Below are 15290 nucleotides of genomic sequence, written 5' to 3' on the forward strand. Positions count from 1 at the left end.
TAATATCAAATTACACATATTACGATTGTATATGCTTGAGTGGATAAAAATTAAGTGAGAATATATATATGGTTAAGTGAGAAATACGTGTATGATACACAAGTTTTGCATTCATTTATTTATTTAAACACGGGATGCGAAAGTTTTGCATCAGAATGTAGTTATGATGTCTGAGCTTTTAGTGATCGCTGACGATCGGATCTGGTTGTATTTGACCAATAAGGATCGTATTAGGATATTTAGCGACCAGATTTCCCCTGGCTAAATGTTCTTTTTCTTGTAGTGACACTTGAGATTAAGATGCCTAGTCACTTCCATGTTTCTTTTTTTAAGAATTAACCCAAATAGCTGCTCACCTAATCTCTTAAACTAAAAATAGCCAGCTGATATATAATTTATGTATTATATATGTATATATTTGTATAATCATTATATAATCTATGTATATCTGCTAGAAAAAGTAAACATTGAATCTAGCAAGCTATTTGTGTAAGAATCCCTTCTTTTTTACTATATTGTACTAATTTTCCAAGACAAATTTACATAATTGAACAAGCATTAGGGTTTTCATCACTAAACATAGAAGTGAATATCTCAGAAGGGGTATTTGGAATTTGAAGAGCTTGAGGATCAATCTTGACATAACCAGAAGGTGCCTTCTTATCATATACTCCAACAGCATAAGGATTTGATACTAAATTATATTTAATATATGGCCAGATTTCAGCTTTCTTTCCAGTTTTCTGTACTTTCTTTAATACCTTGCTTTTTTCTACATAACCAGTCACTGTCACCCTGCTATCTTTTCTGTTTATTTCCACTGATTTCACGCCTAAAAGATAGAAATATAGAAGAAAAAATTAAGTTTCAATCTAAACGGGAATCATGTATTGTCAGGTGGTGGAATAGAAATTTTCGGTAAGGGGTGTCAAAATATAAAAAAATTAAGGGGATTCAATTTATAGTATATGCATACATTTTTTTTACACCTAACAATATATTTTAATTTTCCTGCGAAGGGGTATCAATTGACACCCACTAGCAGTTGATAGATATATATTTTGTTCGGACTTTTCGAAAATTAATGTTGCCGAATTTATGTCGGATCTTCCAAAAATGAACCGCTTTAGAAAGATCCGACATGTACCCAGTGATATTTTTGAAGAGTTCGAACAACATCGACAGTAAATTAACATGGAGAGTGAGTAGAATATGACAAGGACATTGTAGCTATCATAAGAAGTAGCCTATAATAAATATGAAAAAGCAGGTTTGTGATTGGAAATAAAAGGGCCTATATATTGTTTATTTTTTTCTTATTATATATGTCTATTTAATTTTGTTTGTTGAGAACACAAGGTGCATTTATGAAAGATGTGTGTGTGTAGCACCAAAATAATAGTAATAGAAAAAGTTGATGGGTGAAAAAGTAAAAACTGGAAGTATCAAGAACCTAGATAATTTAATCCTCATCTTCTAGATAATTTTGAGACTAACAATCACATTATAAAGAAGGATACATAAAAGGCTGAACTAATTAATTTTAGTCGGGAATCAAACAAATTTTTTAAGAGTTTAATTTACATACACTAATATATGAAAGTATTTTTACATTATCAAGTTCACCTTAAAAATTATTACAGATAACTGCTCATAAAATATCAGATTAATAACTTATAGAGAACAAGACAATTAACCTACAATAGGTTAAAAATATGAAAGGATGAACCTTTAATGGAGGAAACCGCATTTCTGACTTTCCTTTCACAGCCATCGCAGTCCATTTTTACCTTTATTTCAACTGTCTGAAAATTGTTTAGCAAAATGAGATAAAAAGATCATCCAATTAATCATATATATTATCATCCTCCATATAGAGATATACTATCATCCGATCATAGACACAAAAACAACAGCTATTATTATTACGCGTTAATATCAAACAAGTTAAGGTCGACTATGCACACGCATGTACCGTACTGATCATGTTTCTCTATTTACGCTCATATCATACCATATGATATAAGAAAGGGTTTCGCCGTCAGACAGCGAAATTACTTTTAAAAAAAATATCATACCAACACTATACCGATGTAAGAAAAATAATACTATAAAAAGATAAAGATATAGATAAAATGAGGAGTAAACAAGTGCACCTGCATGGTTTTGTGTTTTTTACTCTTTCTTTTACTTGAAACTTCACATATTTCTGATATATGATACATAAACCCCATTTTTTTTTGTTTCTTACCTCTTCCTTATAATTAATTATTCCCTTTTCTATTTTCCCAGAAGAAGAAATAAGAGTGTGGGTGCGGGTGGCTGAAGGAGGAGAGGAGATATATGGTTAACTTGGTTCTATAATATGCCTATATTTATACCAAAAGTTTTGTGGAAGAAGACTCTGAGAAAATGACTTGTCTTTCTACTAAACATACGATGGATTCAGAGCGGAGCTAGTGTATTAGCTACTTGTTGGGGCGAATTCAATATCTTTTATTTATACCCTGTATTTGTATTAAGAAATTTATAAATTATATAATTACGGTCTCAATAACTAAGACAAGCTATGAGTTTCGATGACAAGTCCGAAACATATAAACTTTAAATCCTAACTCTGTCTTTGATGGACGCCCAAGTATTTCAACCTAGATAATGGGACAAGTTAGAGGGAATTTACTTGGCCACAAATAATTAATCAATAACTAAATGGAATTGGTGATTTTTTCAAAAAAATATATAATATTTTGAAACTTAATTTACTTGCCACTAGATCTTGCATTCTATATTTATTGTTTCCATTAAATGTTGCATCTCCCCTTAGATTCTTGGACGTGATTATTTTTGATAGTTTTTAGTCCAAAAATGCAGCATTTACTAGTGCTAGCTTTCATAATAATGTCCATAGGCCCCTTTCACAATTATAAAATATATTAATTGATTCTGACACTCATGTACATTTATGAATATAGTTCCCAATTGTTACCCACAAGGCTATTACCTCATCCATATGAAGTCGCCTTTATTAAAAAGCGCTTTAAAATATCACCGGTCTAAGACTTTAAGGTGTAAATTTAAATTTAGTTGGGCTCTAACAGAATATGGACGCCAGAGTGAGAAACCCAAAATAAATTCGCAAAATGTTGTCCTTTACAAGAAGTTCTTTAAGTCTGCAACTATTAAAAGATTTAAGATTAATCAAGAAAAAGGGATGCCACATGTATGTTTCCCGAGTTATAAGTTACTTTGGTTTTCTTTTTATGTTTCTTTCTTATTCAATTATTAACTAAAAGTGGGTAACACCAACGAAGCTTTGCTTATATTTAATGAGATGAATGAATTATCTAAGAACTTATAGGTGCTGAATGTTACACCTCCTTTTTCCCGAAGGGATAGGGGAGTTTTTTCAATTTAAGTGACATAAATCGAAATAAAATTATTTATTTATTTCAGAGTCGCCACTTGGGATAATTTATGGTGTCCCAAGTCACCGATTTATTTTAAATCCCAAATCGAGAAAATTGACTTTTATTTATGGTCTGTGCACACAGAAGACCGGGTAAGAAATTTTGTTAACCCGGGAGAAGGTGTGAAGCACTCCCGAATTCCGTGGTTTTAGCACGGTCGCCCAACTGTTAATAACTGGCCTAATTATCTGATTTAGTGCATGTTTGAAACCTATTGTGCATTTTTACTTTTTAACCGCTTTTAGTATTTATGAAAATATTTCTGGAACAAGTCACGATGTCGTATACTTGTCGTTTTGATACACATTGCAAATCGCGCCACATGAAATGCACTCGCGATTCACGAAATATTTATTTTTTATTATTATTCGAAGTTATGGTCGGGTCACATGAAATACACACTCGAATGAGATTTACGTATCGTGACCATGCCACGGGAACCGTACCTATGGCCACGATGATTTATCAATCGCACCTAAAGCAAGCTACGATATTTATGAATTATTTTCTAAACTACTTTGAAATTATGCGTGAAAGGCTTGAGATTATGGAGCACTTTTGCAAAAGAGAGATTTCATGCCCATATCACTTTAACTTATCCTTTATTAGACCGAGCCCGATACCTAAAGCAAAGAGACAAATCAATTGCTAATGGGCTTCGGTCTCTCCCTCACTCCCACGGTTCGACTCAGTCATCAGAAACATTTCAATCCAATCATTCACACATAACATATAAAATAGACAACCAAGCAAATAAGAACAAACATAATTCAAAGAAGGTGACAGTACGAAAAATAAGATAAACTGAAGCTATTACTTTTAGTAACACACAACAAATCAGTTTTCAAATGAACAAAGTACCCCATCACGCACTAAATAATTTTAATTCTACCTAATTAAAGCTTAAAACATGAAAACCTTACCGCAAATCAGAAAGATTTTGACATACCAATTCAGCGGATTAACCGCAAAGAAGCTGGTTCTTACTCACATAATTATTGCACTAAATTATTTAACATGAAATAATAATGCACTTGCTGAAATTTAACTACAGAATATTCTTTCAGAACATACGACCTAGGATTAACAGGTATTTGAAGGAATAAGGAATTTCTTTAACTAATCACTATGAAAAAAAAACATTAAACACGGTTAAGGAAAACAAATGTCAAGCTGGGTATTCTATTTTTTGAGAGCTCTAAACCATTTGATAACAACAAATTCACGACTGCGAAATAAAACCAAGTTGAACTCAAAGAATGACCGAAACAGAATTCTCGGCGCTTTAATTTAAACTCTAAATTCCACTGACGTCAACCAACTTTCAAGAAAAGCGCAAATTACTCATTCAAATCTTCAATTTTACTTCAATAAGAGAAGATAAACTAACTGTAGTATCACAGACAGGAAAACAATCGTAAATACTTTAGCACCCAAAGGTTCAAACTAACAAACTCTCATTTAACCACAACCAAGAAACAGAATAGAGTAGAAGTAATAGAAAGTTACCTGTTAAGCCAAAATTTCTTATTAACAGTTGAAGAATCAACAAGTACACAAATTCTGATTCCAAAAATTCAACGAGAACAAGCAGCAACAATCGAGAAGAAAAAAAATCTTCAATCGGAACCACGAACTTGAACCTCCGGACGGCGAATTGAAACAGCTTCAAACCTCAACTCACATCCATTTTTTGAAACCAAATTCAAAATCAAAGATCAATAAATAGAAACTTTTTTTTTTAGATTTGAAGTCGGAATCTCTACTCAACTAAAAAGAACGGTAAGTCATTTTTTTGTAATGGGTTTCTGGATTTTTTTTTTTTAAAAAAAAACTAAAGATTGAATTGGACCCTTTTTTTTTGTATATTTTGTTTGTTTGTTTTTTTTGCTTTTTTCGGAACTTAAACTAAAATTTTTTTTTACTGTAGATAGACAATTGAGAAGAAGAAGAAGAAGAACACTCTCTTAGAACCCTAATTTTTCTATTAAAAGTATCTGCCAAAACAAATCCCCCCTATTCTCCGAAAAATCTTCCTATTTATAGCTTCAATCGAACCTTCTCTCCTTGGATGCCAAGGAATCCAAAAATCACCCCCAAAAATCTAAAAATCATCTCGGTTTAGCGAGATAAGACAGATGTAAGGAGTAGATCGAGTGCGACTCGATCCTACGCCTCACATTTTTCCTATTTTCGCCAAAAGAGCATAACTCTGACAGAAAAATAAGAGGGAGTGCGTGAAATCCGAAAAGAATAATTCTGTTTGTCAGAAATCTGTTAGGATTAGAGTGACGTGGAGAAATGAGATGAGGCAGGGATCACGTGGGGGATTGGGCTCGGATCTTTGGAGGGTTTGAGCGTAGCTGAGGCAGCAGATGTGAAGGGGAATGGGGACTGCGGCGACTTAGGATTATTAGGTTTAGGGCTAAAGAAATTGGGGTTTTATGTGGGGTGTGGGAATTAATGTGGATCACTGAATTAAAGGGAGTGGATGGCTAAGATTAAAATGGGTATTTGGGGCGGGTCGGATGGGTAAGTCCGACGGGTTAAAGGGATTGGGTAGGACTTGTGGGTTATGGGATATTGGGCTCAAGAGACAAATTCGAAATTGGGCCAAACTTTTGGACTCTTCAAATCTAAAAATCCATAAATTAACCAATTAAAACTTCTTCCCTTTAAATAACTTAAAATTAATTCCAATTAATTAAAGTAAAACTATATCATAATATGAAACTATTTTTTTTATTTTCGATTTTATGTTTAAAATTAGAATTGAAGATAAAAATATACTACAATTCCGTAAAATCAAATAGATACTGCGAATACTAAGAATAACTCTTAAAACCCGTGCGGGTCAAAAATTACGTGCTTACACTGAAAATCATGGAGAATATAGTGATGTTATTTTCCATCAACTCTTGCAAATTAATCCAATGTCCTACTTTGCTTTTGCATTAAAAATATTAGTCAGCAGTTCTATATATATATACATACACATCATATTACAATTAGGGACTTTTCTAGTAACTTAGTTTCATTAACACTAACAATGCAGCTATATATGTCTCCAAAAATACTGTCACAGTCTAATTGGATCCTCTAAAATTCTAAAAATACTACTTTTGGAGGAACCGACAGATACTCAGCGACATTTTTGACTAACTCGAGCAACATAGCTTGTTATCGACCTGTTTCAATGGTGACAGTCAGCTCATTATTGGAAACAACATCTGATTTAGTAGCAGAAGAAGAAGATGTGTTATTAGCACATTTTCTTGTCATAAAAGCTGGTTGATTTGGCCTTGGAAGAGAAATAATATTTTCACTACCAAGCATCATTATTATATTTGTTGTGTTGGGACGATCTTTTGGATCTTCTTGTACACACAAAAGCCCAACATTAAGGCATTTAATTGCTTCTTCTTTGTTGCATGATTCTTGTAGTGATTGATCCACTAAGTCCATTGCCTTATCTTCTTTCCATAATCTCCATGCCTAAAATAGTAACATATGTTAACCAAAATGTATAATTATGAGAAGAAGAAGTAAGCTTTAAGTATTTAATATCAAGAATTTCTGATTGCATGTTCCTCGTGACTTTGATTGGGAGTTTAATCTATGTCGTATGAGCTCTCAAAAAAATGTATCGTACTCGGGTCGGATTCTTAAAATAGAAGAAATGCCAACCAACCGCTTAAGCTAAAAATAGCCGGTGAATATATAATACAAGTATAATTCATATATAATAAATGTATAACTGTATATAACTAGTGCATAATATAGGTATATAGGTTAGGAAAAGTAAACAATGAATTTGTTCGGCTATGTGTGTAATCCCTAAAAAAATATACTATTTTTAAAGGATCCAACATGCACCCGGAGACATATTTAAGATTCCGAGCAACATATATACTAAGATAACAAGCATGTATTTTAAGGAAGGAAACCAGGTTGCCGATGGTATGGCAAGAAAACAATTTAAGGGAAAATAATGAATATGATATTTTGTTTTTTGAAATCTGACCCCCTTTTGTTTCTTTGGAATATTATGTTAAAAGTTACAAGTTTCACTATAACTATTTGTAATTGTTGTATTATGATGCAATAATATATAGTATAACATTATCTTTCATAGCAAAAAAGTAAAAAAATAAAAAATAAATCAAGAACTTAAGTAGTTAGTTCTTCACTCACATGGCCTAAGAGGTTTGATGCTTCTTCTTGGTGAAAAAATCCAGTATTTCTTCTTCCACTGATGATCTCCAGTATAACAATTCCAAAACTAAATACATCTGACTTAATTGAAAATAATCCATCTATTGCATATTCTGGAGCCATATAGCCACTGCATAAATAGCATTTAAAAAACATATTAATGGACGAGAAAATCAATACTAGCCTATATTGTTCGGACTCTTTAAAAATGACGCCGGATATGTGTCGATCGGATCCTCCAAAAATAATGCATATTTAAAGGATGACACGAATGCGATAATATTTTTGGAGAATCCAAGCAACGTAGACACTAGCTTTTTCCGGTCTAAATTTCATGAAAAATATATAAGAGGAAAATATGACTTACTAGGTTCCAACCACTTTATTTGTGTTTGCTTGTGTAATTTTCCCTTCAACAACCCTTGCTAAGCCAAAATCTGATATTTTTGGGTTCAACTCTTCATCTAATAATATATTACTTGTTTTGAGATCTCTATGAATGATCCTTAACCTTGAGTCATAGTGTAGATAAAGAAGTCCTCTAGCAATTCCCTCTATAATTTCAAATCTCTTCCTCCAATCCAATTTCATGCATAGTTTTCGATCTTGCGGAGCCGTCACGAAAAGAAATAAGTAAAAAAATTTTACACTATCAGATCAGTAATTCGTAAAAAATAAGTTATATAAGTTAAACTCGTAAGCAATGATACTAACCAAATATGAAGGTGTCTAAACTTTTGTTTGCCATATACTCGTAGAGTAAAATCTTTTCACTTGATTGAATGCAATAACCCAAAAGTCTAACAAGATTTCGATGTTGAAGCCTTGCAATCAACATTACTTCATTCTTAAATTCATTTATCCCTTGTCCAGAATGACTTGATAGCCTTTTCACTGCAATTTCTCTTCCTCCTGAAAATATACCCTAAAACAAAAATTTCTAAGAGTCATACTATAATCAAGAAATAATCATCCACTTGATAATAACATGACACAACTTTTTTAGAAAAGAACTGATCGTGTTGGTTAGGCGCACGTCGTGAGTTCGATCTGTCACAAATAATTATGTGGTATTTAAGTAAAATAAACTAGAGGAACTAGTTCATTATCCACTGATTTTGACCATGTGCAACTGGCTCTCGAGAATTTCTCGGTTATATTTTTTTAACAAAAAGTGATATAGTAAAAACCTTGTAAACAGGACCAAATCCCCCTTGCCCAAGCTTATTTTGTTCTGAGAAGTTATCTGTTGCCATTAATATGCTTTCAAAACTGAAGAATGGAACTTCAATATTGCCTTTATCATCATCTTGAATATCAATTAGCTCTGCTTCTCCTTCAGTATTTTGCATGAGAGATTTTGTAGTATTCTCTGTATATTTAAACAAAACCAAAAAAAAGAAAAAAAAAAGAGAAAGACAAATGAGTTTATAAACCTTAGAATACTAGTAATTTTAGTGCATTTCTTTTTTTAAAAAGGAGGAGATATTTGTTATTACCTTTGATTTTTGCGCTTCTTCTTTTTCTATAATATATGTAGGAAACGCATGAAAGAAAGAGAACTGCAGCAATTACACCAATAGGAATGGCAATTTTCAGCTTTTTTGATGTTTGCTTTTGCTGTTCATCTGCTAATCAAGAGGACAAATTAAGAAGACATTTACTTAGGAAAAAGAATGAAAACAATTAATAAGTTCATAAATAGACAAAAAACAGAGGAGAAAAGAAGTATTAATAAAAAATCTATTTTGATTCAAAAGAACTGTATAAATTAAAGACGTCCCGTCTATCGTCAAAGGATGTAGTAAGATGGATGAGATCCCTCCACACTTGAGGTCTCGGGATTAAGAAATCCCTGGTAGAGAGCGCTTTCGCTTAATGGCTTTATGCGGCAGAACCTATTGAATTCCGAATATCAGATGGAGAAATCTAGAGAAATCCCTGATAGATTCAAAAAATTATGTAATTTAAAAACGATCACTAAGTCACACAAAGGATGCGGTAAGATGAATGAGATCCCTACACTTGATATTTCGGATTCGAGCTCCAAGAATGGAGAAATCCCTGGTAGAGAATGTTTTCCCTTAATGGCCTTATGTGGCACAATCTGAATTAGTCGGACTATTGAGTTCCGGACACTAGATGATTAATAATAAAAAATAATTTTTAGTACATTCCAAAAAACATAGGAAAAAATTGCAAATCATTACCTTTGTTACTTGAAAATTCAGAAGCTGCAAGCCTAACATAGATTGTGCTTCCATTTGCATTATCTTGTGAGAGTTGTTGCAAATTCAAAAGTTCTCCACTCCAAATCAAACATCCATCTCCATTTTTATAAGCATAGGCAACACAATCACAATTCTCTAAACATGTCTTTTCACATTCAGCTTCATTCTGAACTATCACAGATACATTATTTGCAGGTAATCTCATATTTTTCTGCATCCAAAACTTGTCCTTCTCCCAATCAACAACACTAAAATTACCACATTTCAATCCCATTTTCCTCATACATCCACCAGAAAAACTTTTCAAATTCCAATCTTCGTTCGATTTAGGCGTAAAACCAGGCAAACAATCACATACTGAAGCCGCGGAGCTTAGTTCATTACAAGTACCAAAAGCTCCACAATAACCAAAAACATCACAAACTTTTTTCGGATCAGTATAAAACACGTTCCAATCGTTCGTGCTATCCATCCATAGTAATTGTTTCGTTTGTCCATCGAAATCCATAATAAATCTTGATATAAGTACAGGATTAAGGAAATTGTACTGATAATAAACCTCATTATCATTGTCAACATATGTGTAATTAAACATAGGATTTGGTTGGTAAGGTACACCAGTAAAATTGTTACCAGTCCAAGGTCCACTATTCCAATAAATTACACTATGATTCCACATATTAACACCTTGGCCACTATATTTATCCATGTTAACTTCATGAGTAAAGGGTCCAGGAGAAGGATCGTTCGCGTTCTTCCATGATATCAGAGCTTGTTTCAGTTTCGTACGTTTGTTGTACCCGAATTTTGAACCGGGCATGAACGTATGAGATGGATGATCAAAACTTGTCCATAGATGATTTCTTGAATTATTACTATCTCCGTTACTCAATATCAAATTCCCATCATCAAATAAAGTTGCTACAACTTGAGAAGTATTAGAATTGGTGGAGAAATTTAGACTTGTGGACCAAATTATATGTCTAGTTCCATTGAGGAGAACTAAGTTTCCATTTTGAATCTTGAATTCTGCAAAATTCATTTCATAAATGGAAACTGGTGTTTCTCTATTTGCTACCCAAATAACAGTTTGTATACTTAACTTCTTGTACCATATGCCTATGTAATAATTGGAATTATTACCTGGTGTGAAGAATCCCATCTCAAAATTCCCACCTGATGAAACTATTGTTGAGGCAATTGTAATCCATTTATTTGCATCAATTGTGTTTCCAATAATTGAATTTTTCTGTGCAGTTACAAAAGGAAAAGGTTTTTTTAGAGAGAAGTAAGAGAGTACAAAGAGCAAGAAAAAGAGAGAAGACATTTCTTTCTATTTTCCAAGGTTGTTGCAATTGGTTTTTGTGTATTAGAAAAGATTTATGAATTAGGAATAAGACTAGAATATTTGGATGTAAAAATTTATCTTCACTCGATACATGTACTAATTTATGTTAATATATGTTTGATGAACAAATCACAATTGTCCACTTAATAAATTTGACTCAAAAGTCAAAAGACATTCATAGTCAAGTCTATCTTATTAGATTTCTTTGGAAGGTTCCTACTCTGATTTTCCTATGTTATTTTTGGTCAAAAATTGGAAGCTTGTTTATTTGTTGGACCAACAATTTTCTCCTTCGTGAACGGAGAGCATTACATAAGTCATTTTTTTTTTAATATCGTGGTATTTTAATTAGTTGTTTCCGTGTGATTAGAGGTTTGATAGGTAAAAGCAATCACTAATTTAGGTGGTCTATATTATACCTCTGGAGTGCGACCCTTCTCCGGATCCTACGTGAATGCGACATATTTTGTACATAGAAAAAGAAAAAATAAATATTCCGATCAATTTGACCGCATCTCACTATTTCTTAAGGTATTTACTATTTCACACTGGAATAAATATCCAATGAGATTGTCCACCAAAACTTAGACCAATAAAAAGAATTCACCTGCTTACATACGTCACTTTTACTTTCATAATTTGATTAGAACCGTACTGAATTTGGTGTCAATTTGTAAAAAGAGTGTTAGGAAATGAGAACGAAAGGCAAGATAGAATATTAATAAAAATTTAAAATAAAATAAAGAGGAAGAGGAAAGACAAAATTATTTGATAAACACCGAATATTCCCCTTTGTTACCTATTATTTTTAACTCACGTCATTTTCTCTAGAAGTTGATATCAACTTCTTTGTCTCTTAGGGTTTTTTCTGCGAAACTGAGATTGTGAGGTAATATTACTTAGAAAATGCTTTTCTTGTTTTTGTTAAAGATTACAATGAAAGGGAAAAGCATTATCCACGCACAATATTAAAAAAATATGACAAATTTTCAACCATTATTCGATATTTTTTTTGTTGCCTAACTAATTCAAATTCGTGTTGCATAAGACATATTAAAGGGAAACATTCCTTACTATAATTTTTTTAATTCTCATGGCTAAAACCCAAAATCTCAGATTATATTTATATATATTCCACCAACATTTTAAAATGGCAAGTGTTTTATTTTTTCTGTTTTCCCGTTCTTATTTGTCACTGCACTGGTCAAATACTGACACTAAAGTCCAGGCAAATGAGCGTAAAACAATGTTGCGTTTCAAACGGCGGCTTCAATCGGTCGTTGTAATTAATATATTTTTCATAGTTTTATCAGTAATATGAATATTAAAAAGTCTTGACCAATAAAATGATCGAGCAATTTATTTACGTAAGAAACCACCAACTTGACTACCATCAAATTCCAATAATTACTTTCACCTAATACATCATATACATATGTATCAAGACGATGGGTGTCTTTATCTTTGATTAACTGTATGCTTGGGCAGCGGCGGAGTTAGAAATTTCATTTAGGGGAGTCAAAATATAAAGAAATAAAATCATCAAGAAGTCAAGGAGTGTCATTATATAATAGATATACATATTTTTTTTAAATTACCGAGGTACACAGTATAATTTTCTGACGAAGGGGTCGCTCGACACCCCTTTGGTGCATGTGCTTGGGTAAAAGAATATTTCTTCAAGCAAATCAGAATATTAAGCCGATGATTTTTGGGAGCTTATTAGGGAACGATTATTACCTTATTGTTGAGTGTTTGTCCACGATTGGTCTTTATCAGAAACCCGATATTTCTATTGGTAAGACATTAATAACGTAATAGGATTCTGGAATTAACTTATTGGAATTAGTTTCCGGAGATATTACATCTAAAAGATATAAATAAACCTTGATTATGGATTATTGTTTTATATAGATGCGTTATTTTTGCTTTCCCTTTTATCGTAACATGTGATCTTACTATGAGAAAAGAAAAGAAAAAACTAGGTTTAATTAGGCCGTTTATCGAGCACAACTCATAAATTACGCGCAGACTATCTAATACTTTTATCCTTTTCCTCGTGATCGTATTAAATAGAAATTGAGAACGAAATAACTAGAAAGGTTGTTAGAATCCCCACATCTAGAAGGATAAAAAATATTTCTAGCAAATAAAAGCAAATTCACTTGGCCTTCATACTTCCACGACCGTGTACGTCTTGAATAATCACCGATCTTAATCAGCACTTCAATGGTTATCCTTTTATTCTGGAACACTCATATTCCTTTCTAACCATATGTATATTTACTCGTAAAACGGTTACAATTGAATTTATACGTGGTTTTTAGATAAATGAATTAATTTGATCCTAAAATAATCGAAGAATTATGCAATACTTAGCCTTAGGATATAGACGAAACAACAGAAACAATAGTTTCCGAGAACAGAATTTTCGGGCACAACAGCAAAATTAAAAAGTAAGAAGATAAGATTGTATGAGCTTTGTATAGAATATAGTGTAAGTTTTCGAGAAAATTCGTGTCTTTTACAATGACAACTGATCTCACTATTTATAGCTATGAAGGAGGTCCTAGGATCGTGCCCTTCTTTAATGTCAATTATGAGGGTTATTGATGAAAATGTAACGGTGAATATAAATGCTAAATTCCCTGCAACGGATAATTGCTCTTAATGCCATGAAATATTCTCTATTAAATGCTACCAAACGAAGAGCATTTATCACATCTTTATGAGTGTTATTCTTTCCGGTGACAAACGAAACAATTGCCTTCGGTCTTTGGCCATCCCCCTGTCTTGGGTTCCACGTGTCCCCTTTATTGGACGGCCACATATCATAGCATATTTTACCCTATACAGATAGTCCCCCTACTTTCCGATGACTTAACTTTGTGTTACCAGAAAGTTGGTAGAAACACTCTTTTGGCGGGAATTACTATTAATTCCCTCTGAAGGCTTCTGGCGGTTGATTAGACGCACTTCTCTCCGCATTTAATGCCCCAAACACGCGTCATCCCATGATTCAGCACAACTTTTGCCGATTATCGAGGTAATCATGGCCATGAATTTAGCCGCCAAAACGTTTACTTATATGTATCAACTTTCTCCCTTATACTTCATAATTTTTCAAGCTTCCCTTATCTAACTTGCATCTTGCTCTTCATCTTTTCTCTAATTCTCTTCAAACAAAAAACTTTCTCCTTCTTCCATACAATGGCTTCTTCCTCAAAGCGTACCGATTTTTCAAAAAGCGAGAACAAGGCCGAGGACTCTACTCTTCCAACAGTGGGCTCCATCATCCCTAAAAATCTTATTACCACAAAAGACTTCGAAGAGAAACTCCCTACTGCTAACTCTCGTACATGGGCTGTCAGTAGGTATCCTTCTTCCATACGTCCTTTTAGCATTCCTACTGTGAAAGAAGACGGTCGCTGCCATGACTTGGATATTACTACTCCTGATCTATCGGAGCGAGTCACCCTACCCAAAGAGGGTTTTACCTATTTTTGCACGTTTCCCTTTACTTTGGGTGCGTTCTCTTGAGCGGAGAGCTTGACCCTGTGATTGCGGAGTTTTGCCTCCGCTACCAAGTGTGTTTGGCAAAGTAAGTCCTTCTATGTGAAGGACGGTTGCTTACCTTCGGCGTTTGTGCCAGGAAACTGGAGAGGAGCTAACTTTAGCTCATATGATGAATCTCTATTCTCCCAAAATCCTCCGTGGGGGAATGATAAACCTCTGCAAACGTGGCCATCATGCTCTGTTGTCTAACATGTATGATGATAACGATCGTGGGTGGATGGAACGGTTCGTTGCAGCTACCACCAACGACATTATTCCAGCAACAGCTCCATCATTTCCGGCCGCTTGGAACCACACTCGTAAGCTCTTTGCTTAGTATTTCCTTTTACTAAATATTTTTCTATAGCCGTATTGATCCTCCATCCTTCGCCTGTTTCAACAACTCGATGGATCCCGCCGGTGGTTGAAGGTTTGGATAAGTGGGTACAAAAGATCTTGGACTTTACGACGCCT

At 33.4% G+C, this 15290-nt stretch overlaps 2 protein-coding genes across 2 annotated transcripts; both read right to left on the reverse strand.

The window, feature by feature from the left end:
- Positions 1 to 482: 482 nt before the first annotated feature.
- Positions 483 to 2355, reverse strand: LOC107826775 (heavy metal-associated isoprenylated plant protein 20). Its single transcript, XM_016653801.2, has 3 exons — positions 2157 to 2355; positions 1730 to 1805; positions 483 to 832 (listed from the first exon to the last, which is right to left on the reverse strand). Exons 1-3 carry the CDS (start codon positions 2232 to 2234, stop codon positions 540 to 542), a joined length of 447 nt encoding a protein of 148 aa, XP_016509287.1. The 5' UTR covers positions 2235 to 2355; the 3' UTR covers positions 483 to 539.
- Positions 2356 to 6385: 4030 nt separating this feature from the next.
- Positions 6386 to 11328, reverse strand: LOC107826772 (G-type lectin S-receptor-like serine/threonine-protein kinase At4g27290). Its single transcript, XM_016653800.2, has 7 exons — positions 9893 to 11328; positions 9182 to 9310; positions 8873 to 9054; positions 8397 to 8607; positions 8050 to 8287; positions 7662 to 7812; positions 6386 to 6962 (listed from the first exon to the last, which is right to left on the reverse strand). Exons 1-7 carry the CDS (start codon positions 11238 to 11240, stop codon positions 6648 to 6650), a joined length of 2574 nt encoding a protein of 857 aa, XP_016509286.1. The 5' UTR covers positions 11241 to 11328; the 3' UTR covers positions 6386 to 6647.
- Between the last annotated feature and the right edge of the window lie 3962 nt (positions 11329 to 15290).

This window comes from Nicotiana tabacum, chromosome 20, assembly GCF_000715075.1.
Source record: "Nicotiana tabacum cultivar K326 chromosome 20, ASM71507v2, whole genome shotgun sequence".
Classification (NCBI taxonomy): domain Eukaryota; kingdom Viridiplantae; phylum Streptophyta; class Magnoliopsida; order Solanales; family Solanaceae; genus Nicotiana; species Nicotiana tabacum.

What these genes read in the sequence shown, in the direction of transcription:
- LOC107826772 (XM_016653800.2), bottom strand. Translation starts at nt 11,240, where the DNA reads ATGTCTTCTCTCTTTTTCTTGCTCTTTGTACTCTCTTACTTCTCTCTA. An exon ending in AATAAAGTGGTTGGAACCTA is followed by an intron (nt 7,813 to 8,049) that starts GTAAGTCATATT and finishes CTATTTATGCAG; the next exon opens with TGGCTATATGGCTCCAGAAT. An exon ending in CATCAAACCTCTTAGGCCAT is followed by an intron (nt 6,963 to 7,661) that starts GTGAGTGAAGAA and finishes TTACTATTTTAG; the next exon opens with GCATGGAGATTATGGAAAGA.
- LOC107826775 (XM_016653801.2), bottom strand. Translation starts at nt 2,234, where the DNA reads ATGGGGTTTATGTATCATATATCAGAAATATGTGAAGTTTCAAGTAAA. An exon ending in AAAAACACAAAACCATGCAG is followed by an intron (nt 1,806 to 2,156) that starts GTGCACTTGTTT and finishes AACAATTTTCAG; the next exon opens with ACAGTTGAAATAAAGGTAAA. An exon ending in TGCGGTTTCCTCCATTAAAG is followed by an intron (nt 833 to 1,729) that starts GTTCATCCTTTC and finishes TCTATCTTTTAG; the next exon opens with GCGTGAAATCAGTGGAAATA.